We start from the raw sequence: 27,781 nt of genomic DNA, 5'->3' as shown, positions 1-27,781 counted from the left end.
GGCTTGAGGCTGCCCCCCCCCCCCCCCCCCTGCTCTCACTTCTTCAGGCTAGTTACATTCCAGAATCCTCATAAATTTTACAGGACTAGAGTTAGCGACCCTGTCATCAGCACATTGGGCGACTAGCTGTATGCTGCACTTACACAATTTAATTATTATACAGAGCAAAGTGTGGGGGTCGAAGGCGGAAAGACTCATTTCCCGTCGTTCGTTTTTCAAGAGGCTTCCATGCTACACCACTGTGGTCCATACAATCACTGTCTTGGAAGTTCGCTGAAGTACAGTACCCAGTTGGAGCCACATAAGTTTCGCACTTCAGGTAATTTCTTCGATTTCTTGTACCACACTGCTTCGTGCACAATTCTGTTGCTGAACAACATAAGGCCTTTGTACTTACTAGCGGTTGTACTAGGCCAGGCTGGCCGCTCCCAAATCTCCCCTTCGTGCCTATTCTCGCATCGTCGTCGAGCCCGCGTAGCACAGGCAGCAAACGTTGAGTACTTCACTGGGGCCTTGCAATAACTCGTCCATTCGGGAAGCTCGCACCGCAGGACAAGGTCTCCCGTAAATAATTCATTCGCCTACTGCACGGTAGCGAAGCATGAACAGCAGCAGGCTTTTAGCAACATGCTCGCCTGCAACACTCGAAAAGAAACCTGCAATACATGTTGTACTGCACCCTGCTCCAGTTTCTTTTCCATTGCAGAAACGACAACACTCTGGCTGAGTTCTTTGCCAAGCCAAACGAGAACGTAGAGTTGCAATGGAGTCGTTTCGTACCTCTTGCCTCACAGTTCAGTATACACCATCTATTGGTACTGCTGCTGTTTTCATTGTCCTCTTACTGAATTCTGCCTTGGCGAATGCCGCTGACGGAGCTCCGGTAGTTCTTCCTGCACGTCCGCCAAGTCCAGCAGAGCAGCCACCGAGCAGTGGCACTGGCCAGGCCCTGCCAGCGCCAGTTCCGTCACTGAACCTGCCACCACCGAACCTCGGCCTCCCGCCACCGCCGTCGCTGCCCCGTCACCCTAGCTGCGACAGTCGCATCGACTTTTCGTCACACTTTCACGGTTTCGCGCAGACACACGGCGGTCACGATCATCGAAACTGGTACCTGTCATCTTTGTACAGACCGATGGTGCCGGCTGGTGAGTGAGACGTGTTACCTTTACTGATCTGCACACATGCACATACACATAGTATGCCGCAATACGTACTCTCCTGGCTGACTGATAATATTATTGCACAAAGCTAAAGAGTTGATCTACGATTCTAGTTTACTCGTGTACGTGCCTGAGCGCGCGCGTACGCGTGTGTGTGCGACTGTCACGGTTTGCGCGTGTGAGGCTGTGTGTGTGTGTGTATACATGTACGTGTGTGTTCTCGATTATGTGTCAGTGCTGAGCTTGTCAGTTGTGTGTCTGTGTGTGTTCGTGATTGTGTTTGTCACACTGTCAGTGTCATCCACATCCACATCCCGTCTAGTTTTCTACATTCTACATTGTAGATCAGTACGCTGGGTACTATGGCCGGACCTCGTTTAGAAAATGTTGACCCACCCAATGGGGATTTTCCCCAATTCTGTTCATTTCCGGTCAAGTATCCCATTACATCAGGCGGGACCACCTGAAATCCTGATGCTAAGGCCCTGACATGATGGCAATGTCACATGCACAATTTCATGTTACTGTGACGTGCAAACTCTCACTACGCAACTGAAGCCATAGTTACCAGTGGCAATTGTCAGGGCCTGCTAGTCGTAGCATGCGTGAAAATACTCGGACTGTTTGAAGTGAGGCAATTCGCACCTGAGACCAGGAAGTAATTAGTTACCACTGCAAGTAGAGGATACTATCAGACAGCTGGTGTATCAGAGACAATCAGTATCAGTATTAGTATGCCAATATGATTGCCATGACTCATGCAATGTTTACAAATTATTTTATAAGTACTTGAAGTAGTGCTGCTGGTTCAATGCAGACTCTGCATTGGCTGCTACTGTAAGAGTCTGCCGACTTCGAAAGTCTTTCTCAGATCATACCTCGGAGGTAGTAATCATGGTAATAGTATACTCAGTACTGTATCTGATCAGCAGCAGGCTTAGAGATAAGGTACCTGATACCTGCAGTGTATGTTGTTGCATGGCGGACCAATCCAGCCAAACGATACCTGGAGTGTGTGATGCTGCATGCTGGACCAAGATAACACTGTACAAGAGTGCTCCACGGACTCAGTCTGGTCACTCAGTGGGACCGTGACCATGGTCACTTCAGTGCCGGCCTACATTCGGCAATAGGCCTTGACGGATTATGCTAATATTTTCGTGAAATTATGCTTTTCGCATTGCTGAAAAAATTGCAGAATTATGCTATTTTTATGCTAAAAGTTACCATATTATGCCGCATTATGCTCACATATGCTGCTAATGCAAAATGGTTCTGTGCAAAATAACAAGGGAATTTTTTTGTAGAGGGCGTTGTACTGTAGTAGCAAAAGTTCAACGGGGTCAACGCATCGTCCGACCTGGCTACGACCATCACTGATTGTAGTGGACTGGACATATCATCAAGGGAGTCGTAAACCTACAACTTCCTAGTGCATCTACTTGTACTTGTACTTGTAGAACATGTACAACTGTATGGAATTTGATGCGAACAGGCGGATTATTACAATTTTATGCGATTCGTATGCAATTTGCCTCGAATTATGCGATTATTCGATTCTGGTGGGAATTATGCGAAAAATTATGCTAGCATAATCCGTCAAGGCCTATTCGGCAATGTCCAACACACCGTGTTTGTACTACTGCTAGGGCTACACCGTCTCTGAGCCCTCGGTGGACGATGCCAGTGGAATAATTGGCGAATTTAATTAGATTAACTTTGTTACTGCTTCTCGTATGTCTCATGCACGTTTGGTATTATTATGGATCTAGAAGAGGAGCAGAATTGGAGGAATTGCCCCCCCCCCCCAAAAAGAAGCTTTGTATGGTTCTTTTCACTGCTTTTCCGGGGGGATCTGCCGTTTTTCGAGCAGAATCCGCCAAGGCCTATTACACAGTGCCAGGCTGTAACACATCAGACATCACAGGGGTGTGGCTGGCCCCCTCTTAGGGGAGGGGGGCATGGCTGCTAGCTGTATGATGCGTGTAGGATGGCTGGCGCATGTCGTCTAGGTCAATATGTTCATGCTAGTCATTATGCACATGCTGAATCGAGGTGGAAATATTTAGGGGGTGCATGTGCCCCCCCTCCCCGTGCCCCCCCCCTCCCCGTGCCCCATGCAGGCTACATGCCTGGACATCAGTAGTAGGATGGGTGTCATCAAGCAGGACAGGACCTTCAAATAAATGTACCTGTAGGTCCACGCCGGGATAATGATACCATATACGGCGATGGACCCTTGTTTAGACCACTTGTTCTTGACAACTGCGTGACCTCAAGCTGTAAGTCGGCCGTCGGAGGACACACGTGCTACCCATGGCTGCACAGCTCCAAAGTGTCAGGATGGGGTCTGCTTAGCCAGCATGGGTTGCCGAGAGTGCACAAAGGCTTGGATACCAGCTGGCCAGCACGAGAAATGGACACGCTGACAACATTGGCTATAATGTGAAGAAGAGGTTGGTGCGACTTCGGCGATAGTAGGGGAAGAGTATGTTGCTCCCTCCATGGGAGCTCGCGGTTTTCCTGCCGACTTGAATTCTCACTTGACACTGGCTTAATTTGGTTAACCCCATGGAAAGCAGGAGAGCATACTTTTTACCCTGACGGGTACAAGTACTTACAATCCCCAGAACTAATATGTCAATATGAATCAATACACCCGTGCTCCGGACAATCTGCGTACTACAACTGTTAAGCAATGGTATGGCTTAGTCACGGACTGAGAGTATGTAATCCATGTAGGTGAGTTCCACTGCAGTACTCAGGCGCGTGCGCCGGTGCCCTTCAAGGGGGGGGTCTGGGGGGGCCTCCCTCGGGAACATTTTCAAAAAATGAAGCAAAATCCTGCATTTTGAGTGAAAAAAGGGGGGGTTCCGGGCACCCAGGAACCCATACGGGGCACGCGCCTGGCACTGACGTTACATTGCAACAGCACAGTAATCTCTCTTGCATCTTGCTACTCTTCTGTTTCGGTATTGTACAGGGGGTTCCGATCCGTATACATATGCGCGGTTCAGGAAGCCGTATGCTGCTGGTGATGCTGCACTGCTTGTGTCTCCGCTGTACAATAGTCAGGTGTTTGGCACTCCAGGGCTAGACTCTGTCCTGGGTACATGCTATCTGGAGTTTGATTACTTCACCCGGGGTGCATTGATCAGAGCTTCTGTTCACAGCGGACGTGTTAAGGTGAGGCGGCATGACTCGTGAGTATGGTTGTAGAGTGTGCTTGCGTGTGTGTGTGTATATATGTATGTGTGTGTATGCTGTTGGTAACCACCCAGGAGAATGAAAGAAAAGTCAGGAAGAGTCTGAGAAAGAGAAGAAAGACGTGTGTGACCATAATCGTCGGGAATCGAACCCGCAATCTATCGATTGGAAATCGCTGCACATACCACTGCACCATATGGGTGTGTCCCATATGGTGCAGTGGTATGTGCAGCGATTTCCAATCGATAGATTGCGGGTTCGATTCCCGACGATTATGGTCACACACGTCTTTCTTCTCTTTCTCAGACTCTTCCTGACTTTTCTTTCATTCTCCTGGGTGGTTACCAACAGCCAGTGCATGCCGGAGTATGTGGTGTGATGTGTGTGCGGGACAAAAAAAAAAAAAAAAAAAAAAAAAAAATTAAAAAGACCAAAAAAGGGATTCACTGGCCAGAAAATGTCACTCCAAATAGCTGTATGGTGTAGACCAGGCTGAATAGTGACGGTCAATTCTTCAGCCTTGCAAGCTGTTGAATGGTGTAATCCCAGCACAAGTTGCTATGGCTTCTGCCGTAGCATTGCTATCATCGCCTCCGGCGATGGGCGTCAAAGGTCAAAAGGTGTGTATATATGTATGTGTGTGTGTATATATGTATGTGTGTGTATATGTATGTGTGTATGTGTGTGTGTGTGTGTGCTTGTGCGTGTGTGTATGTATGTGTGTGTGTGTGCCAGCTAGTTCGGCTGGTAGGTACACTTATGCCTGATTGTGTTGGGTCTGTTGCCAACAGGCTCGGCTGTTTGAAGGTGTAATGTTGTACCTGCCACCTTTGTTGGTTCCAGGGTTCATATACTTTCTATTTGAAGTATACATACCTGTTAACCATGGACTGCTTCTGGCTAGATTAACTCTTGTGTAATCAATGGTGCTAGTGAAGCTTTTATCAGATCCACTCTGATTTAGCCACTCACACTAGTAGCAAATATTACCTTCACTGGGGGCAGGGGTAACTGCAGTTGGATCCCGGGATGGATACCTGATGCCGTCAATCCTTTTTCTGCACCTTGTCCTCACCCACTTACTGAGGTGTGGTGAGCCCATAAGTGGGATCATTTTCAAGTCCACCCAGAGTTTTGGGGATTTCAGGGGGTGTCGGCCGTTGGGTGGTTCAATAACCAATTGAGTCATCTTTCTAAGATTCCTTTTGAGTCTCTCTCCCCTCTCCCGGGGGGACTCATGTGACCAGTTTTGGCAGTGAGCAACAAGTACAGTGTGTATGTGTGTGTATGTATGTATGTATGTATGTATGTATGTATGTATGTATGTATGTATGTGTGCGTGTGTGCGCGCGCGCGCGTGTGTGTGTGTGTGTGCGTGTGCGTGTGCGTGTGTGTGTCATTAGCCACATCACTTGAGTAGATATGTATACGCTTGCCGTCTGTACATGTATTTCAGCACCGTTACAAACATACCCGTGTGCCGTGCTGTGTCTGTGCATACATGAATTTACAAACCGATCTTGTGCTATCTAGGACTCGTTTGAAGGTCTCTTTGACCGTCAGCACGTGGCCTGGGCCTCTGACAACAGTGTGGATTCAGTCAACTCGCCACCTTCAGTGCAGCTAGGTAACAATTGGAAGCGCGCTAGCATCAGTTTGAACGAACGTCCACTGGATCAACCATTCATGGTATGGACCGGCTTCTGTCTTCTCGTAAAGCGCACCTGTGGGGGCCATGCAAATCTGTACTTTAGAGGTGCATATTGGGGTTATTCTAAAAAAATGCAGCCTTTTTTGGATTGATGTGTACTTGTTGACCAAATGATACAAATGGGAATACTAGTAGTAGGTTGTTCTTATCTACTTTCGCAATCTATTACTTCGCATGCAAAGACGCAAATCCACACGATCAAGTAGACACATCCTTTCATCTATCAAACATTGTGGATTTGCAACTTTGCATGCGAAGGAATGGATTGCGAAAGTAGTTTGACCGCCTCCAAACTACTGTTTGAATTATTCCAATCTACAGTCAACTTTGCGTATATCGACACTCGGCGGGGCATCAGAAAAGTGTCGTTATTCGCGAAGTGTCCTTATACCCGAAGTCTCATTTTATGTATTTCAGTTAGATGGGACTTTGCTCTGGGCATGGAAATTCTGTCGTTATTATCAAATTGTCGTTATATTCGCAGTCGTTATTAGTGAAGTTGACTGTAGCTGTTTTATTGTTCATTCAGTAACGTTATTCGCATCCACTAAGAATGTGGTGGACATCACGCAACTGCATTATAAAGAAAAGGGGGTTTGTCAGCTGACAACCGCTCTATTCAGTTGCTATTCACAATCGGCGCATGTGCTGGATGAAAAATTCTTTATTGTGATGTCAAAAATTATGACGTTTCGGGCCAGTCAACCATTATCAGAACGAGCTACAAGGGTAAACCTGGCCTTTTATAGCGAAAGCAAGTGTGATTATTGTTTGTGTGATTATTCGATAAATTTCAGTTCACTCATCACAAGTCTGGGTGCAGATCATCTCTCGCCCTGGGATTGCAATGTACTATGTGTGTGTGTGTGTGTGTGTGTGTGTGTGTGTGTGTGTGTGTGTGTGTGTGTGTGTGTGTGTGTGTGTGTGTGCATGTGTGAGTGTGTGTGTGTGTGCATGTGTGAGTGTGTGTGTGTGTGTGCTTGTGTGTGTGTGTGTGTGTGTGTGTGTGTGTGCATGTGTGAGTGTGTGTGTGTGTGTGTGTGTGTGTGTGTGTGTGTGTGTGTGCATGTGTGAGTGTGTGTGTGTGTGCTTGTGTGTGTGTGTGTGTGTGTGTGTGTGCATGTGTGAGTGTGTGTGTGTGTGTGTGTGTGTGTGTGCATGTGTGAGTGTGTGTGTGTGTGTGTGTGTGTGTGTGTGTGTGTGTGTGTGTGTGTGTCATATGGTCTTTCTTCTCTTTCTCAGACTCTTCCTGACTTTTCTTTCATTCTCCTGGGTGGTTACCAACAGCCAGTGCATGCCGGAGTATGTGGTGTGATGTGTGTGCGGGGAAAAAAAAAAAAAAAAAAAAAAAGGAAAAGACCAAAAATAGGGATTCACTGGCCAGAAAATGTCACTCCAAATAGCTGTATGGTGTAGACCAGGCTGAATAGTGACGGTCAATTCTTCAGCCTTGCAAGCTGTTGAATGGTGTAATCCCAGCACAAGTTGCTATGGCTTCTGCCGTAGCATTGCTATCATCGCCTCCGGCGATGGGCGTCAAAGGTCAAGGTCAAAGGTGTCATATGGTGCAGTGGTATGTGCAGTCGATTTCCAATCGAGAGGTTGCGGGTTCAATTCCCGACGATTATGGTCAAACACGTCTTTCTTCTCTTTCTCGGACTCTTCATGACTTTTCTTTCATTCTCCTGGGTGGTTACCAACAGCCAGTGTATGCCGAAGTATGTGGGGTGGTGTGTGTGTGTAGAAAAAAGAAAAAATGGAAAAAATGGAAAAATGGAAAACTGAAAAATAGGGATTCACTGGCCAGAAAAAGTCGCTTCAAACAGCTGTGTGGTGGATACCAGGCTAAAAATAGTGGCGGTCAATTCATCAGCCTTGCAAGCTGTTGAATGGTGTATTCCCAGCACAAGTTGCTATGTCTAACATAGCTGTTCGCTATCATCGCTTCCGCGATGGGCATGTCTGAGGTCTGAGGTGTGTGTGTGTGTGTGTGTGTGTGTGTGTGTGTGTGTGTGTGTGTGTGTGTGTGTGTGTGACTCCTCAGATTCCTCCTGACTTTTCTTTCATTCTCCTGGGTGGTTACCAACAGCCAGTGCATGCCGGAGTATGTGGTGTGATGTGTGTGTGAAAAAAAAAGAAAAAAGACCAAAAAGTAGGGATTCACTGGCCAGAAAAAGCCACTTCATAGCTGTGTGGTGTAGACCATGCTGAATAGTGGCGGTCAATTCTTCAGCCTTGCAAGCTGTTGAATGGTGCAATCCCAGCACAAGCTGCTATGGCTTCTGCTGTAGCATCGCTATCATCGCCTCCGGCGATGGGCGTCCAATGGTCCAATGATGTGTGTGTGTGTGTCTGTGTGTGTGTGTGTGTGTGTGTGTGTGTGTGTGTGTGTGTGTGTGTGCGTGCACGTGTCGATGTGTATACTTGTGTGCAGGTTGCATTTGAAGGTGTATGCGGTCCAGGGGTGTGTACACCATTTGGTATTGCAGCCATATCATCAGTACAGCTCAACAGTGGTTGTTGCCTCAGAGAAGGTAAGACAACCCTGCAATGCACTCCAGGAGACGTTCATGAACATTATAAATGAGCAATTTCGTATGCCAAGACCAGTGTCCTGAAACTATTACAGGGCTAAAACTTCAACTATAAATCCATATCCCAGCACTATTCCGCAGTTCTCCAATGCTTCCCACTCCCATGCTTGTCCAGTCTACAACAATTATGTGCAATGTGACACTGAGGCTGCTGAACTTCCCATAGTTTAACTACAGTGAAACTCGCCATTAGTGCGTACTCTGTTGAGACATACCGTTTTTCCCCGAATACAAGTCTTTAACCTTCTTACACTAAACTCCAGGGCCAACAACAGGGGGTGTGACTTACAATCGAGCATGCTTACTACTGAAGTGAATATATCGAAACGATAATGACATAGACCTGGAAATGGGGGTATGACTTATAATTGAGTGCGACCTATAATCGGGGAAATACTGAACTCTTGCTCAGTACCGACTTTGTCCCAGCTGATCACAATTGTTTTGAATCATACTGACTGAGTATGCTGGGATAAGAACTACCTCGGATACACAGTATGCTTTCCCGCTGCCCACGAGGGGACGTCTTATCTGATTTCCACTGTATAATGTTGCGGCAGATACCATACAGTCTTGTTTGGAATAAACGTCTGATTATCAAGGTGCAATGTGGCACATAAGCCTGGTTTTAGTGTGATCATACAAAGAAACACCTGGATCGAATAGAAGCCAGACTTAATTGAATAGAAGCCTAGCACTGGCAACGCCTTCTACAGCTGGAATAAGCCCGGCTTTAATACACGGTATTTCGGTATGCATACTCGTTGCTGTTCGCTTCTATGGGTATGAAATTGTGTGAAGGAACATTGCCAATCCTCATCCTAGGACTTACTGTAAAGCGATCAACTTTTCATTTTCAAGAGCTGCACTGGTGCAGTGGTGCACTGGTTCATGATAAGAAACTTTCGCGATTTTATCCCTTCATTTGGATCTTGTACTGTCTATAATCAGTGTACGGAGCAATTCGAGGCGATTTTTAATCTCTAGCAAACGTTTCTCACTTAAAGGGGAAGTATACCCTAAAATCAAATTTTCACCAGTTGTAGTCTTCTGGGTGCTGAGTCGAATGGTCTTGGTCCGAGGAAGCTGCGACGCTCCCTTCCTACTTGAATCCCAATCGAACTCGCGCACTTCCACCGAAACTGGGTGACTGCGCCCTACTAGATGGGGATTTGTATGCAAAATGTCACTAAAAGCGCCATTTCGTTCTTATAAAAGCACAAATGACGGCGATTGGCCCATATGTTGTAGTCTTTTGGACGCTGAGTCCACTGGTTTTGGTCCGAAAAGGCTGCGATGCAGCGTTCCTCCTTTATTCCCAATCGAACATGGTTGAACAAGCGGTCACGTGCTCCTGGGTGCCCAAATCACCTGGTCACCGCGCCAGCAGGCGACAACTTTCACACCAAGGTTCAACTCGAGTTCAACTCGAGTGACAGGACTGCACCCAAAAAAGGTCAAACAGGCTAGTAAGTTGTACCCTGCAGGCACGGTGACCAGCTGACTGGTGTACGCAGGAGCACGTGACCGCTTGTTCAGCCATGTTCGATTGGGAATAAAGGAGGAACGCTGCATCGCAGCCTTTTCGGACCAAAACCAGTCGACTCAGCGTCCAAAAGGCTACATCATATGGGCCAATCGTGGTCATCCGTGCTTTTATAAGAACGAAATGGCGCTTTTAGTGACATTTTGCATACAAATCCCCATCTAGTAGGGCGCAGTCACCCAGTTTCGGTGGAAGTGCGCGAGTTCGATTGGGAATAAAGGAGGAAGGGAGCGTCTCAGCTTCCTCGGACCAAGACCATTCGACTCAGCACCCAGAAGACTACAACTGGTGAAAATTTGATTTTAGGGTATACTTCCCCTTTAACAGTACGAGCCAAAGTGTGTTCAATTGCTTCCTTTGTGTGTGTGTGTCAGCCTTTGAAACATCAGGTTGCAGCAGCAGTGTGGCGACATTTGATGAAGGTCTGGACGGTTTCGTACAGTGCAACATTGACATGCTGGATTGGACACGTCACTATGGCCCAGTGCTCAGTATTCAAACCGGACCCAGGGCGGACCATACCTCTGGAAAAGGTGAGAAAGGAATGGTATGGAATGAACACACAGACACAGACATCCACATACCTCTTCTGTACTTGCTCACTGCCTTAAACTGGCTACATGGGGCTGGGAGAGAGGTTCAGGAAAAGCATAGAAAGATGACACACACACACACACACACACACACACACACACACACACACACACACACACACACACACACACACACACACACACACACACACCTCATACCTCAGACATGCCCATCGCGGAAGCGATGATAGCGAATAGCTATGTTAGACATAGCAACTTGTGCTGGGATTACACCATTCAACAGCTTGCAAGCACACACACACAGACACACACACACATACAGGTACACATACCTTGAACCTTGCACTTGCCCATTGCCGAAGGCAATGATAACGAAACATACTCACTCATATATACACACAGACACATAATATACACATGCATATGCATACATGCACACACAAAATACACACAATGTGTGTATTTGTTTGTGCATAACGTGGGTGCCACACAAGGGAGAGGCAACAGATAGGAAGGTAAGAGAATGAGGCAAAAACCCCGAATGAGGAGATGGGAGAGGAGAAATCAGGTGCCTTATGAGCATTATCGATATTGGCATACTTGGTTTTCTTTCTTGAACCATATCATAGAAAAGTTAGGGTGAGGCTTCTTGCAGTTTCATTTAGGAGAAAGTCATCCAAGCTGACACGCTCGTTCGCATAACTCTGCAAAACACTAAACATCGTTTTCAGGTCAATTTTTTAGTATCCTTTCGGCATTTCGCAAGCATCAGGTCAATGTACAGCGTTTAGGGATATCGGATGAACAATCATCGACTACTTCATGCACATGTACGTACACATTTTTCCTGTGCCCAGGTGCTTACATGTACGTGGAGAGCAACTACCGTACCATCAAGGCCAAGGGAGACACAGCTGTGATGACCTCACCGCCATGGACTTTAACTACTGTCACACCGCAGTGCTCCTTGACGTTCTGGTAAGCATGGCACTGTTGCTTTTAGTATGTTTGCAGGAGAATGAAGGTTTGGTGCGAGAAGGCATATTTGGTGTGAGAATGGGTGTACCGGTATATTGTGAGAGTATTTACCCAATTTCTCCTTGTCACTGCACATGCATCTGGAGGGAAGCCTATAATGACACTAAATTATGATTGTGCGATCAGCAAATTTGGAGCAATCCTATTCGCGGTGTCAGCTCTCGAGAGCTTGTGTCCAGAGTTCTGGAGGGAACTTTCATAAATCGTTACAGTCTCACAGACGCATTGTGTTGACGTATGCTTATTCACGGTGTATGCTTGCTTCTCTGCGATCTCTGTAGGTATATGATGAATGGACCTAAGATGGGCAGTTTGGAGGTGTACGTAAAAGCTGTGGTTGGTGGCAGCACTGGTGACAGTGATGTCATGGTTTTCAACGAGACTGGTGACAAAGGTAATCAGTGGTACAGGGCTATCATTGACTTGTCAGAACACAAAGGCTCCACCATTACGGTGAGTGTACCGGGTACATGGTCTCGAACACGTACACATTACTGGTATGCATGATGTTGCAGTGGAGAGTTCAGGCATGTGCATTGCAGCAAGATGTGTGTGTGTGTGTGTGTGTGTGTGTGTGTGTGTGTGTGTGTGTGTGTGTGTGTGTGTGTGTGTGTGTGTGTGTGTGTGTGTGTGTGTGATTATGGTCACACACGTCTTTCTTCTCTTTCTCAGACTCTTCCTGACTTTTCTTTCATTCTCCTGGGTGGTTACCAACAGCCAGTGCATGCCGGAGTATGTGGTGTGATGTGTGTGCGGGAAAAAAAATGAAAAAAAGAAGAAAAAAAAAATGAAAAAAGACCAAAAAAAGGGATTCACTGGCCAGAAAATGTCACTCCAAATAGCTGTATGGTGTAGACCAGGCTGAATAGTGACGGTCAATTCTTCAGCCTTGCAAGCTGTTGAATGGTGTAATCCCAGCACAAGTTGCTATGGCTTCTGCCGTAGCATTGCTATCATCGCCTCCGGCGATGGGCGTCTAAGGTCAGGTGTGTGTGTGTGTGTGTGTGTGTGTGTGTGTGTGTGTGTGTGTGTGTGAGGAGGGTTATCAGGAATAAATGAAATTTTCTTGCTTTGCGATACACTAGCCAAGATAATTTGTTTTAAGTGACTGTCAGTAGGCACATTTCACTTGTCAAAACAGTGCTCAATGCCTGGAAGCCCTCTAGAACAGTCGCAAGACTGGTAGGCAACATCACGTTGCATGATGATCACTCCGCGTAGAAACCCAGAGTTGTAACCGACCATTCTGATGTCTGTGCTAAAGTGGCTTTCATTGACACCTTCAGTATTGATCAACAATCAAATAATTATGTCATATGAGAAGTGCAGTTAAACCTGTAACTAAAGACCACTGTGACTAGCGACCAGCCTGGTACTACAGACCACTTTGCCAGGCACGGACGGTCTCACATTCGTATATGGTTGTGCGGAGCAAACCTCTAACTAAGGACCACCTGCCACTAAAGACCGCTTTCTCTGGCCCCAAGGGGTGGTCGTTAGTCACAGGTTTTACTGTAGCTGGAAGCCAGTAAGAACACTGATACATGATGGCACAATGGCTTCATTTTGCACGATAGAAGAAAGAATGCACACAGGACTGATTGGCTGCAAACACTGTACTTTACTTCAAATGTTTGAATTATCTGTGCCCACACCTCTACTGGTGCAGGTGTCATTCCACGGTGTTCTTGAAGCATCTCTAACAAGTGATATAGCAATCGATGATGTCCAGCTCTCCAAGGATTGCTGTGCACGGGCTGACGATGCGCCAACAGCAGTTGCCGCACAACCCATCACGGCCGCTGGTGTTGCAGCCCCAGATTCACCCACTGTGCAGTCTCCCAGTAAGTCTAGTCAAACTACAGTGCTAGCAACTGAAATCCGACCCCTGAGCGGTCCGTTCACATGCTAGCGATCTCTATTCCGTAGGTTTACTATCCCGTGTTGGGTCTTTGCGATGTGAACGCACTGCTCAGGGGGTCGGATTTCAGTTGCCGGCACTGTAGAATCTTGCACACAGTGGTGTTGGTGGTGGTGGTGGTGGTGGTGTTGGTGGTGGTGGTGGTGTTGGTGGTGGTGGTGGTGGTGGAGTTGGTGGTGGTGGTTATGGTCGTGGTGGGGCTAGAGATAAACGTTTAATGTTAAGCTGGTCATCAAGCAGCCATCTATCCCGGTGTTGGTCTACTCCGGGGCCCGGGGCAGTGAACATACAATGTATACTGATATGGCTTTGCAAACGAGAGCGTGTCACTGGGGCTAAAGTTATGTTTTCAAAAAAACTCATTTTGTGTCAATAAATTTGGCGGGTCGTGCACGAGCGAGAGCAGTCAAAACTAGTGTAGTACTTCATATTTCAAGTTAGCACTAAAGATGATTTTCTTCTAAAAAAAGATGATATTGCCCATGTAGGAGTATAGCACTCCTCAGAAAGAAGACCGCAATATGTCACTCTGCGCATGCAGTTTTGTGCACGTATGTGTGCACATGTATGCGCATGTCTCTTTGTGTATAATATTATGTCTATCTGTCTGTCCATATGTCTGTGTGTCCATCTGACCGTCCTTCCATCCGTCTGTATATTTGTATGAATGTGTGTACACATGCATGTTTGTATACCATCTTGTCTATCCATTCATTCATCCGCCCAGTCATCCATCAGTCTGTCTGCATGTGCATGTGTGCATGTGTATGTGCATGTGTGTGCATGTGTGTGTGTGTGTGTGTGTGTGTGTGTGTGTGTGTGTGTGTGTGTGTGTGTATATGTGGTGTGTACGCATTGATGTGCATAACTTCAAATGTATGTAATTGTGTTACTAGCAACGGAGAGCGAGAAGAAAAAGAAACGGCTATCCAGGACAGCACTGATCATTGGTATAGCCCTGCCAATAGCCATCATACTCCTCATCGTTATCATCTACATCATTGTGAAGGCTATACTAGCATACCGGGCTAGCAAACAGCACGGGTACGTGTAGATACTCTACATGACGTAGAGTAATACAGTCAGACCTCGTTTAACCGCACACATCCGTTTCCCACAAAAATATCCGGATAGGCGAGGGAACCGTATAACCGAACACCAGTTATGTTGGATGCACCAAGTATGCTGTAGATCGGTAACAAGCTATTTTCTTCCGGATGGCGAGGGATCCGGATAAAAGAAGACCGGATAAACGAGGTCTGACTGTGCAGTGCCTTTAAATTTCAGAATGAATAGATGTGTACTTGTGTACTCATACTCACACCTCAGTTATCACAACACCGAATTACGGGAACTTCAGTCTACTGGGCAGGCACCCTTTGGGGGAATTCTAGTGGAAATGTTCCTACTTTTTTGTATACTTTCAGTCGAAATATTGACATCACATGCCATATCTCTGGCCTTTCCCTGTCAAAACACATGCTGTTCAGAGTGACAGACATTTCAAAATCACAGGGCATTGCCTGGTCCCAGACAGCCCTGATAAACGAGGTATGAGTGTACATAATATAATGTGTGATCAATGAATTCATATCTGCAACAGATATGATCATCATAAACATTCCTTACTTGCACCAGCTGTTTAAGATTCTGTCACTTGCCAACTTGCTGCTAAATGCATTCAACTTCAATTCAACATTATTCTGAAAGAAAAGGGGATGGAATAAGAGACATTCGAGGAAGAAGGGCGGAGAAGGAAAAAGAGATTGATGGATAGTGGGAGAGTGTGAGAGGGAGAGAGAGAGAGAGAGAGAGAGAGAGAGAGAGAGAGAGAGAGAGAGAGAGAGAGAGAGAGAGAGAGAGAGAGAGAGAGAGAGAGAGAGGTAGAAGAGAGAGAGAGAGAGAGAGAGAGAGAGAGAGAGAGAGAGAGAGAGAGAGAGAGAGAGAGAGAGAGAGAGAGAGAGAGGGGAGAGAGAGAGAGAGGGAGAGCCGGAGAGAGAGAGAGAAAGAGAGAGAGAAAGAGAGAGAGAGAGAGAGAGAGAGAGAGAGAGAGAAGAGAGAGGGGGAGAGAGAGGGGGAGAGAGAGGGAGATGGATAGATAGATAGAGAGATAGATAGAGAGGGAGAGAGAGAGAGGGAGAGAAAGGCAGAGAGAGAGAGAGAAAACAAGGAGTGAGGCAGCAAGAAACCAAGTAAGGAGACGAGAGAAGAAGAAAGTACAATTCTGCAGTATTTCCTGGAAGCCATGATTCCTTACTCCATATTGAGCCCTATTGGTATTGAACTCTGCAAAGAACGCCGACCTTACCCAGTTGAGATTGTGCATTGAGGGCCTGTACTTGGTAAGGTTTAACACTGTATTGCAAACTGTCCTTTCACTTCTGCAGTGAACCTCAACACTATCGCCAGGAGGATGATGTTAGCAATGTGGCACCTGATGACATCGCTACAAACACAGCTACGGATATGGATGAGGCTACCATGTAGCAGCACAGTGGCAACTAGCCAATGTGTCGTTCAGAGACCTTCTTCAAGTCATAGTGCTATGCTGTCATGCATATCACTCCTCACAGCACAGGATGTGCACATTCTTTGCTCATATTTGCAGTCTTATTTTGCAGTCTTATGCTGATTGCTATGGGATTATCAAGACCTTGCAAAGGTCATAACGTTCTATGCAGAGCTGGTATCACTGTGTGTACGGCTGCACTGAACTTACACAGCAAACCTAACGGGAGGAAAAATGATGAAGTTGCTGAAAACGTGGCGTTTTCTTTTAACCCCTTACATCTTTTAACGTTAACACCACTTTAATTCGAGACATGAAATGCAAAAGAAGAGTTATGCATGAAAGAATTGTGGTTGTGACGTAGACGCCTGAGTACCTCCACTGGCTTGGCGTTTCAGCTGCATGGGAGCACTACGGGGGAGAAAGAGAGAGAGAGAGAGATGGGAGAGAGGGAGGGAGAGAGAGAGAGAGAGAGAGAGATGGGAGAGAGAGAGAGAGATGGGAGAGGGAGAGAGAGAGAGAGAGACAGACTCGGAGAGAGAGAGAGAGAGAGAGAGAGCGTGGAGAAGGAGATGGGTATATGACTTGAATGTATTGAAAGGTTGCTCCTGGGCGCCATTTCCTCACAGACTTTCACATTCTTCCACTACAGTACTATCTGTATCCGTGTTTCTGTGTGCAGTTACCATGGTTACGGCGGTGTAGCAATTTTGTCTTTCAGAGACAGATAATATGTAGAGAAACTACTGTTCATACTTCAGAAAATTGGGAAGGCTACTGATTGCCGTGCTCAGTGTCTGTCGCAGGCGCTGTTCAAGTCCAAAAGAGTAGTGCCGGAAATAATACAATCATCATCATTCATGATTGTACCAAGAGTACTCTTGATTGTACCTATGATCAAGATTTATGTACTCTTGCTTTTCTATACCGTGTGTGGAAAATGCCATGACCTCTGCTTGGAATGAAAAAGAAAAAAAGGATCGCAGTGAACAGGATTCGAACCTGTGCGGGCAGAGCCCAATTGATTTCTAGTCAATCGCCTTAACCACTCGGCCACCACTGCAGGACACGGTATTGGAACGCAATTGAAACGAGTACTAGTAGTAGGCACGCCATACTGAAACAAGTGGTTGGAAATTGGAACATGATTGCCGATGCAGAACAGTCCAAAGCAGGGAGTCGTCAAATATTTGACGACTCCCTGGTCCAAAGCCAAGAAGTAGATTTTGTGCCTCGACCATTTAGTGTCCCGGTTCTGAATTCTGCATGTACATGTACATGAAGGTTTTCTTCGCAAGTACATGTACAGAACTGTCTCAAGCAGTACTAATTCCTGACCGAGAGTTATGAACGTCTATACCAAGCCAAGCAGAACGTTTCTTACACTCCTAGATCCCACCTGCAACATGCCTCCATGTCCGAAGATTTAGAAAATAAAAATAACTATAAAAACGAAGTTATGGCTGACCAAAGGCGAAAGAAATGTTATCTACATGTACCGTATCTGTATGATCCAAGAGTACAAGCCAGACTCTTTGACGTTGATGTACCGGTATGTGTCTGTATACCGTGCACTAGAAACAAAAAAAATACAACTGATCGCAGTGAACAGGATTCGAACCTGTGCGGGCAGAGCCCAATTGATTTCTAGTCAATCGCCTTAACCACTCGGCCACCACTGCAGGACACGGTGGTGTCATGTGAAGAAGTGATGTAGTAGGCAAGTGACAAGCTAGTAGTACTGGCTGACACTGAACACACACACGTCAAACTGGTTATCACACACGACAGGTAGATTCTGCCATACTACATTTAAAATGTACGTCTAGACTGTCAGTCTACAGGCGTGGAGACGGAGCTGCCGAGCAGGGCAGCTTCTTGCATAGGCCCCAATGAGCAAAGCTACTGCCAGTACCGGTACATAGATTTTATAAAGTGGTCAAGAACAATGCCACCCGGCCTGATATCTCCACTGACACCAGTCCAAGAAAGGCATCTCTTTCATGCACAGCTAATGAGATATGATTATCATAGGTTCCGCCAAAGGTCTGCGTCACTTATCAGTCTCCAACACAGTGTTGTGTGGTCTTCAGCAGTGCTGCTTGCAGGCCGCATAGAAGTAATGTCAGAGACCTGCATTGCTGAACTAGCGGAATGACCGAGCTGCATGTCACTGTGTTGAGCACCTCATGGTAACTATCATGCCTTCCCTAAAGCCAGCTGCAGTTGTAGGTCTGGATACTATCAAGCAATGCCACTAGATAACTGATAGTGACAGGTCTCTTCGCAGGAGGATGGCAACTCATCCCTTCACTTTGCCTCTTTATGGTCAAGAAAACAACAACGAGAAGTCAGCCACCCTGGCTTGTGAAGTGACAGAGCACTGCTCCTTCGCCAATGACGTTGAAAGCCTGCATACCGGTAATCATTATCGCTACCTGCACCCAGTGGCCTTGTACCAGTACAGTAGTTCAGATTCCAACAATCCAAGTCCCTATCAGCTTTCACGCCGCTCAAGCCACCCCCGTACCGCTCATGGATCCGATGTCGTCAGAAATCCCAGTGCGCAGCCCCGGTCCATATGCCGATCAATCGACAAGCAGCCAGGGACCCAAGGGACGAAATAAAGGCCAGGGGTCCTGTAAAATCTGCTAGTCAGGCGCCAGCAGGTACGACCTGAGGGGAATTTCAAAACAGGTACAGTCAGATGTGATCGGATGAGTATGGCATGGCGGAGTATGTAAGAGTAAGCAGCTGCCAATATAATGGAGGTGTCCTGGTGTCCTGAATGTGAGGCAGTTTCAAGCAGGGAGTCGTCTCCCTGGTTTCAAGTTGCAGCTGCGCAAAAGTCTAGTCTCAGAAATGGATGTGTGGTGTTCGCCTCAGTAGATATCAAGTGGAACTGCAAGAAGACAAGAGCTCTCTCCGAACTAACTGTAACACCAGGAGCACATAACCTTGCCGGTAATAATGAACTATTGAACCTGGTGATACGCAACGCGCATCATATCGTCAACACCATTGCCTACAAAAATGATAATCGTCTTCTGAAATCCGTCTCCAGAGGCCCCAATGGCCCAGGACTTCTCCTTGTTCATATTTTGAAAAACCAAAAAAATAAATGGATCGCAGTGAACAGGATTCGAACCTGTGCGGGCAGAGCCCAATTGATTTCGAGTCAATCGCCTTAACCACTCGGCCACCACTGCTGGTCCAGTGCTGGAGTCCAGTGCTGGATATGCTTAGGGCAAGGAACATTTTACTTTCTCCGCAAGTTGATACACCCCTGCACAGTCACGGATAATGTCATAATATTGCTTGCAAGCAGACGATCGTAGGTATGCACTCTACATGTACCCGCCCCACACCACCCAACACATTTGGTCGGTAGAATGCACTCTGCGGGTGGTTTTCTTTACTTGATATTAGTCAGGAACAGTTGACCAAGCCAAATATACCGATTCTTTGAAAATTGAACATTTCGTTATGTACCAGCCAATCAACCAACGATAGAAACAGGTAGTAAGTCACATGGAATTTACCACATACAATGTATGTACATGGGTCCTCCCTTTATAATCCGGCACCATTTGTACTTATGGTTGATAAATATGGCGGTAAAGGCACACCTGGCAATATGGCGGTAAACACACGCCTGCCCTCACACGCACTCTAGGCTGCAACTGAGTTCTGGCACAGAGCTCTCCTTCTCACTGATGAGTCCAGCGGGGACGAAACGTACGTCGCAATCGAGCTATGTCGTTGCTGTGTCATCATCTATGTGCCATGCGCTACTTGATGTACCAGCCTGCTATGCCGGATACCGCCAGCCATGCATCGACCAGGCGCCAGGCGCGAACTGATGGTGGTCGTGGTGAGAAGGAGAGCTCTGTGCCAGAACTTTGCAGCCTAGAGAGCGTGTGTGGGCAGGCGTGTGTTTACCGCCATTTTGCCAGGTGTGTCTTTACCACCATATTTATCAACCACAAGTACAGCTGCAGTGGTGTCTTCAACTTCATTCTACCATTTGTACTACGGAAATTCTGCTGGATTTGGGGAGTTTGGGGGAAATTCTGCTGCATCCAGGGAGGGTGCTGGATTAGAAAATGTGATTTATGGCTGCAGTGTGCATGAAAAGGACATTTTGGTTCCTGAAAATTATGCTGGTTTATAGAGGGTACTGGATTAAAGAGGGACGGCTGTACCGGTACGTGTTCAAGTCGTCATTTAAAAATGCGCGAGGCGTACCTACTATGGCTGGGTTGTGGTCAGTGACCAGATAAGTAGGACCTTCTGAGAGGTGCCACATACATGTACATGAGACACAAGGTAATATTTGTCTGTTCTTCTTTTTCTTCGTGTTTCGCTGCATCCACAATCTCTGCAGTTCACTTCTGTATGATTAAATGTTGTTCTCCCTTCGCCATGACTGCACTTGCACACACACACACACAGAGAGAGAGAGAGAGAGAGAGAGAGAGAGAAAGAGAGAGAGAGAGAGAGAGAGAGAGAGAGAGAGAGAGAGAAAGAGAGAGAGAGAGAGAGAGAGAGAGAGATTATTTGATGCGTGATATTGCATGACATTGCCTAAAGCTGAGGCGAGCTAAAGAGTTGTGAGTAGATACGAACATCAGGTTTAACCATTATTGAACGCTCAGTGGAATGGATTCGACAGCTAGTTTGCAAATGGATTCGGTGGTAAACACTCCCCGGGTACAGAATCAAACAGTGTTACTCCCAGGTGTGACGGTGCTTGTTGCCATCCTCATAATGTATTCCCCAGAATAAAAGGAATATACTCAGATGGACTTTTCTTTTCAAAATGAATCCGTTCGTATATGCACACTGAGGCGGATTTACGGTCAAGGACGAAACACAAGCCTAGTGATACGCCTTTTCCCACTACTATTTCACCATCAAACAGAGCGGCTGAGCCTACAGATGGCCAGATTGGAGATGTACACAACCTTACTGCCATTATCCAACTGCAGCACGGATTTTGAACTATCACTTGCTTCCACTGTGGGTAAGATTTAGCTGCAATTATGTTTTCTGGAAGGATAAGGATATGGATTCCCACCCCATTCCCGCCAGGGGTATTATAGTCTTCCAGTAGCTATTAAAGTCGTCAAATATCTAATCTTGACAACCACTGAGCTGACCTATGCCCTGAGCATGGCTGCGTCACATCACATTCGAGAACAGGAGCATATCGCAATACCGCCAGCGGGCCTTGTCCTGAAAACCGTACATGTTTCAAGGAGTTCCAGCATAATGGGACTACTCAGTAAAGTAGTTCAAACTAGTATTACTTGCCCCCAGTCCTGTACTGTTTAGGTATGCTTCTCGCTGTCACGTGTTGCTGCTGTGTCACGTGTTGCTGCTGTGACGCACAGAGTTCATGTGACTGGCGACATAGTCTACGGTTGTCAAGCACTGGTGTCCACGACATCACCGCCGTCTCCAGCATGATAAGCAATAGTATCCGTGCGTGCAGTTGTAGATTCCACGCATATGATAATTATTCCGTGCACTAGATATCTCGGATTTTGATGTACTGGCATACATGTAGCTAAAAGGAGCTGGTGATCCAGAATGGAAACAGGGACAGCTAGATAGCTGAGCTATGCAACAGATGGATCTACGCTGCTGTGCGTCATAGGGGTTTCCAGATTATCTTTTTGAATAATGGGGTGTTTTCTGGATCTTTGGAATTTTTTCGAATTTTGCTGTTTTTCCGTGATTTTTCGCAAATTCGACAATTTTCCGGAAAATTTTGCCAAATTCTACCTTTTTTAGACCAAAGGCACCGATCACGTGCCACGAAGGGCCTGAAAAAATTTCGACTTCAGTGCACGTGGCCTCTGATCTGAGCTCAGCGCTGTCATGCATTATGTTACGTCATCGTTGCCATGGCAACGGGTAGATAATTTTCGGGTTTTGAGTGATTTTTTTAATATTTTTTAGAAATTTTTCGCATAGCACCATTTTTTGGATTTGAATCTTGATGCTCGAGAACAATATCTTGTATCTCAATAATACGCAATTTCTTGCGAATAATCTGGAAACCCTTAGTGCGTCAACACTTTCGTACAGTGTGTTTGCGTGTGGTTTTCGCATGTTGTAACCGTGCGGTGGATTGGCTGGTAAGTGTGATGCGAGACTTGACACTTGGCAGGCCAGTTTGAGAAGTCTTCTCATCACACATGATTCAGTGGTGGAAAGGTGCCTGACGTGAGGATCTGCGGTGGGTCCGGCGAAACCCGGCGTTTGTTGTAAGATCCACTCCGCTGGTCTCCTTGGCCTACAGTAAGATCGGGCGCCGAAGAACGCAGGGGCTGGAGCGCAGCCTAGGAAAGTTCTTAAATTTTTGATTCTAGCCAGACCGTTCTTATTCACACGCGCGCGGTGAGTCGAGTGACGACGTCATGACGTTTGTCATGTACATGTACATGTACATGTACATGTAGTGCAATGTAGTACTTCTAAACTAGTGGGTGTCGTAAATGGGAATGACTGTACATGTAGCAGTTACTGTTTACACGTGTACATGACATGTACATGTACTCACCTCCCATACATGTACAATGTATGATCAGTGCACTCATGTGGAAATTCCAAATTTTAAAAGTGTTCTTAAATCTGATAATTCTAGCCTGGACTGTTCTTAAATTTTGCCGGTTTTCCAGCCTGGGTGTTCTTCGGCGAGGTGTTCTTCGGCGCCCGATCTTACTGTAGCACAAAGCAAAGGTGGACTAGTCGGACTGCATAACTGAGGCGAGGGGTGACAAGGCTAGCGATAAGTTAACTGCCACGGACCACGTTGTTGACAGAATCTAGCCTATTCTAGGACTAGGGGATGACGATCTATTTATTATTGTGCCTGTCTGTGCTGTGTTCAGCACCAGTGACCCTGGCCTGGCGGGTAGATCTACGATCCACCGCGAGTATCATTACATCAGCACAACGAGAGGCAGGGACAGTTCAGTCATTCCGCCGTACCCATAGGATGCAGTGCATGTCTCCGTCAGTCGAGTCTTGTCTTCCATAATTAATTAATTATTGTCCGCCTGCCGAAGAAAGTTGGCCTAAGTCAGTTCGTTTGAATGTCCCTAGTAACCTAGGTGTATTAGAGTGTGTTGGAGAACAACTCTTCTTACCGGAGTGTTTCCTGATAGTACTAACGCTTCATCCGTGTGCCTCTCGAAAGAGAAACGGGTGTCCAGTGTTGTTCGAAGCACAGCGATGTTCGACCGCGCACCGCCTGCAGTACCCAGTCCTGAAAGTCAAGACGGTCAAGACAGCATGCTCGGAGCCGCTAAACCAGCCTCGGCGCTCTACACCAGCCACACAGCCATCAACACACTCAACGAACTCGACGACTTTCTGAACGTAGAGGACAGCAGCAACAACACTTCGCAATGCAACAGTTGTACGACGAGCAGAGGCGAATGCTCGCCACGGAAGGCTTCGTTCAGTAATAGCCGGTCGAACAGTTCCACGCTAGTACCAGCAGGAGAACCGTGTGATGAGTGTGTTAGTTCGCCGAACAGTCTCATTGGGGCGGTGAACAACCGGCATGCGGAGTGCTTGAAGCGACTACTGAGCAGTCGATGTGCCGCTCCGCAGCAGGATACCACACCTTCAGGCGTCACCTGTGCACATATTTCCGCCAAGATAGGAAATCTCGAGGCTCTTCATATCTTGCTGGGCCACGATCCCAAAGCAGTAGAGGTGCTACCGTCGCTCACGTTGCCGCTCACAACGGACACGTGGACTGTCTGACATACATGTAGCTGAGGACGGCGATGTGTCGCGGAGTGTTTTTGAACACTAAACCCACCGCTAGGACGAGAAGTGGCCAAGCAAATACATGTACATGTACTTCAACTTGGTAAGCTCTTCTCCTTCGGGGCCATGATCTAGAACTGTTCGTGTGTTCCATGCATGCCCCGAGTAAAACTGGACAAGCTTTTAAAATGACTAACGAAGATAATGCGGAAATGTTGTTAGGAATACCTGCGTCCAGGGAGTCCATGTACTGCAATACACGGCTCCAAGCGTCCAGGGAGTCCATGTACTGCAATACACGGCTCCAAGCGTCCAGGGAGTCCATGTACTGCAATACACGGCTCCAAGCGTCCAGGGAGTCCATGTACTGCAATACACGGCTCCAAGCGTCCAGGGAGTCCATGCACTGCAATACACGGCTCCAAGCGTCCAGGGAGTCCATGCACTGCAATACACGGCTCCAAGCGTCCAGGGAGTCCATGTACTGCAATACACGGCTCCAAGCGTCCAGGGAGTCCATGTACTGCAATACACGGCTCCAAGCGTCCAGGGAGTCCATGCACTGCAATACACGGCTCCAAGCGTCCAGGGAGTCCATGCACTGCAATACACGGCTCCAAGCGTCCAGGGAGTCCATGTACTGCAATACACGGCTCCAAGCGTCCAGGGAGTCCATGCACTGCAATACACGGCTCCAAGCGTCCATGATACCATTCATGTACATGTTAATCTACTTCTCCCGTCTATCCAGATACTACATGACTGTACATTTTGTTTTTCCTGCAGCAAAATAAATGTCGCTGTGGACAGGATTCGAACCTGCGCGGGCAGTGCCCAATTGATCTTAAGTCAATCGCCTTAACCACTCGGCCACCACAGCTGGATAAGATGCACATACACCACATACACACGCCCACCCGCCGCCGAAGCGACTACAGGGAAGAAGCTATGTTTGTGTGTGCGTGTCTGCGTGTGTGAGTTTTGCGTGTTCGCGTGTGTGTACATGCGTGGGCACGTATGTTCGTTTCTGGTGTATTGGTGGCGCTGATATGTGGCTCATTGAAAGACTTGTATTCTTCTATTGTGGAGTGGGGTGTTGTGGAGTGGGGTGTTGGTGTGTTGCCTATGCGTATTTATTATTTACTGGACTATGTACTGGTAGGACATTTATTTAATTGTCTTCTTCTGCATGTAGGTGTTAAGCATGGTCTATTGGCATTGGTGATGTGGCATGCGCGTGTGTACATGTGTATGTGGTTGCATATGCACCTATTGGCTGTTGGTTGCCACCCAGGAGAATGAGAAAGAGAAGAAAAGACGTACGTGACCGTAATCGGCGGGAATCGAACCCGCAACATGTTGAGTCGAAAGAATCAACTTCGAAATCAACTGCATTACCACTGCGCCATACGGCCGCGCACGATAACATGTTTTGTTATGTTGCACATATGCATTAGTGTTGAGTGCCAGGCGACCACAAACCTCATCTGTCAAACACATCACACAGGACATTCTCAAGTGTCAGCAATCACAAAGAATGGCACCAGTCTGCTGGATGACCATGCATGTGACTACATCATACAAGCACAATACATTGTATGCATTGTACTGTATACCGTAGTGAGCGCGTCATGATCCAGTCATGCGGCATATCAGAAGTATGAATCAGGCAGGAGTACATGTATCGTATGAGTGTGAGATCGCCTTGCGAACTACATTCACTGCCAGCCAGCTACATGCCAGCTACATGCCAGCTACATGCCAGCTACATGCCAGCTACATGCCAGCTACATGCCAGGTACATGCCAGGTACATGTAGGTCTGGACATTCCGGATACTACAGTGCGTATCGGTTATAGCGTGGTTGTGTAAAAGAATATACTGCCTACAAGAATGAACTCTCATCATGGTTTCGTAATCATAACATGAGTTTCAAGTGCACATTAATCGCATGCGGGGATCAGAGTTCGATTGCCACAGTCTTTGTGTTTGAGTACATTGTAGGTCTTGAAGTGTCAGTTTCATGGTTCCTGTATGCTGTATGCAGACTTTTATCCGTGATTGTGTCAAACTCAAAGTGGGAGAATTTTGGTAGTGCTTCGCCAATGTGTACGTGTAAGAGCATGCACATCTGCACTAACATAATATGTTTGTGCAGATGTGCATGCTCTATACATGTACATGTATGTGAGAGTGTACATGTAGAACTACAATGTACAATGTACATGGTTGTATATCCGAATACAGCATGCGCCTATGACTGTGCGTTACTACCGTACTAATAACATCCGTCCAATGCAGTTCTGATCTGACTCGCGTCGGGTCGTAGTTAGGCCTCCGCGGAATATGCCGGCATAATTTCGGGAATTATCGGTGTGATTTTTAAAAGGGGAATTATTGGCAATTTTTGTGGAATAATCGGTAAAATTTGAGCAATGCCCCTTTTTTCAATTTTTTTTCCATTTTAACACCCTGATTTGTACCAAAAAGCTTGTGATCCTGAATGATTTGATCGCCCGGTATTTCAAAAGAGAAAAAAAAGAAGCTTCCAGGCGAGTTTCACGCGAACCGTGATTTTTTGCCCGTACAAGTGGCAAAAAAAACCGTAAGCGGTACGGTATCTGCAAAAAAGGGAAGAAAAAAAGCATTACTGTGAGAATTATTGGTGGAATTACGGGAATTATCGGACGTAATTTTGAGCAATGCTCAAAGGAATTATCGGTAAAAATACGAGCATATTCCGCGGAGGCCTAGTCGTAGTCATGGTAGTGCTGCAGGTTCAACTGTTGTGGTCATGAAACTCATGAGTCACCGACACGTAACTCGTTTCATAGCCACATGGTAAGCTAAGCTTATGCCTATGCTATGGGCCGCATGCACAGGCTAGTCAGTATAGTAGCACTACGTAACGAGTTACGTTGCATGTACGATGATCTTCCTGCCTCTGCGGAGTCTGCGCACATGCCTACGACATGTCACACTAATCTTGATTTATCGTGTGTAAGAAAATAGCGCGAGCTCCGGCGCGGGCGTACAAATCATCGCCGAAGTCGCAGCCACTATTTCGTAAGAAATATCGGAAAATAAGAATACTATCACGGAACAGAATGCCACTACATGTACATGTACATGTACATGATTGTACACGTAGATGTGAACGTACCCTTTGCTGCAGCCGGTGCTGGTGGCAATTCTCTTCGCAGGAGGACGGCAACTCATCTCGGCAACGCATCCCATCACTTTGCCTGTTATGGTCGAGACGAGAAGTCAGTCAACCTGGCTTGTGAAGTGACAGAGCACTGCTCCGTCGCCAATGACGTTGAAAGCCTGCATACCGGTAATCATTATCGCTACCTGCACAGTGCACCCATGGGCCCAGTGGCCTTGCACCAGTAGTTCAGATTCCAAGACCCTATCAAGTATCAGCTTTCACGCCGCTGCCTCAAGTCACCCCCGGCCCCGTACTGCCGTAGATCTACCGCTCATGAATCCGATGGCGTCAGAAATCCCAGTGCAGTACGCAGCCCAGGTCCATATCATATGCCGATCAATCGACAAGCAGCCAGGGACCCAAGGGACGAACTAGGGCCAGGGGTCCTGTGCAATCTGCTAGTACTGGTATTAGAAAGGCGACAGCAGGTACGAGCTGTGGGGGCCAAAACATGTAGAGTCTACAGTCAGATGTGATCGGATGAGTAATAGAGTATAGAGTATGGCATGGCGGAGGATGTAAGAGTAAGCAGCTGC

At 46.9% G+C, this 27,781-nt stretch overlaps 1 protein-coding gene, 2 long non-coding RNA genes and 4 other non-coding genes across 8 annotated transcripts; 2 read left to right on the top strand and 5 right to left on the bottom strand.

Annotated features, from left to right (window-relative positions):
• The first annotated feature begins 763 nt into the window (after window positions 1–763).
• Window positions 764–16,521, top strand: LOC135811520 (MAM and LDL-receptor class A domain-containing protein 1-like). Its single transcript, XM_065324759.1, has 10 exons — window positions 764–1,148; window positions 4,147–4,349; window positions 5,904–6,059; window positions 8,516–8,615; window positions 10,596–10,754; window positions 11,633–11,753; window positions 12,095–12,266; window positions 13,483–13,657; window positions 14,631–14,778; window positions 16,122–16,521. The coding sequence occupies exons 1-10, from the start codon at window positions 764–766 to the stop codon at window positions 16,219–16,221; spliced, it is 1,719 nt and encodes a 572-aa protein (XP_065180831.1). The 3' UTR covers window positions 16,222–16,521.
• Window positions 8,497–27,404, bottom strand: LOC135811521 (uncharacterized). Of its 2 annotated transcripts, XR_010552613.1 has the most exons (4): window positions 27,198–27,404; window positions 15,364–15,437; window positions 10,806–10,847; window positions 8,497–8,626 (listed from the first exon to the last, which is right to left on the bottom strand). It is a non-coding gene; the product is annotated as an uncharacterized LOC135811521 (long non-coding RNA). The 2 variants fall into 2 exon arrangements; XR_010552612.1 differs by lacking the exon at window positions 27,198–27,404 and having other exon boundaries at window positions 15,364–15,590.
• On the bottom strand, window positions 17,225–17,306 carry Trnas-aga (transfer RNA serine (anticodon AGA)). Its single transcript has one exon. It is a non-coding gene; the product is annotated as a tRNA-Ser (tRNA).
• Trnas-aga (transfer RNA serine (anticodon AGA)) lies at window positions 17,844–17,925 on the bottom strand. The gene has a single exon. It is a non-coding gene; the product is annotated as a tRNA-Ser (tRNA).
• Trnas-cga (transfer RNA serine (anticodon CGA)) lies at window positions 19,371–19,452 on the bottom strand. Its single transcript has one exon. It is a non-coding gene; the product is annotated as a tRNA-Ser (tRNA).
• On the top strand, window positions 23,129–25,241 carry LOC135811519 (uncharacterized). The gene is made up of 2 exons (XR_010552611.1): window positions 23,129–24,137; window positions 24,821–25,241. It is a non-coding gene; the product is annotated as an uncharacterized LOC135811519 (long non-coding RNA).
• Trnal-uaa (transfer RNA leucine (anticodon UAA)) lies at window positions 24,833–24,914 on the bottom strand. Its single transcript has one exon. It is a non-coding gene; the product is annotated as a tRNA-Leu (tRNA).
• Window positions 27,405–27,781: the final 377 nt, after the last annotated feature.

Source organism: Sycon ciliatum, chromosome 3 (genome assembly GCF_964019385.1).
Source record: "Sycon ciliatum chromosome 3, ocSycCili1.1, whole genome shotgun sequence".
Taxonomy (NCBI): domain Eukaryota; kingdom Metazoa; phylum Porifera; class Calcarea; order Leucosolenida; family Sycettidae; genus Sycon; species Sycon ciliatum.
The sequence above is the reverse complement of the archived record's forward strand: the minus strand, read 5'-3'. Positions and strand labels throughout refer to the sequence as shown.

Bases quoted from the DNA above. Each gene is read 5' to 3' on its own strand.
- LOC135811520 (XM_065324759.1), top strand. From the start codon at position 764: ATGGAGTCGTTTCGTACCTCTTGCCTCACAGTTCAGTATACACCATCT. The intron at 4,350-5,903 runs GTGAGGCGGCAT...TGTGCTATCTAG, and splicing joins TTCACAGCGGACGTGTTAAG to GACTCGTTTGAAGGTCTCTT. The intron at 14,779-16,121 runs GTACGTGTAGAT...TCACTTCTGCAG, and splicing joins CGGGCTAGCAAACAGCACGG to TGAACCTCAACACTATCGCC.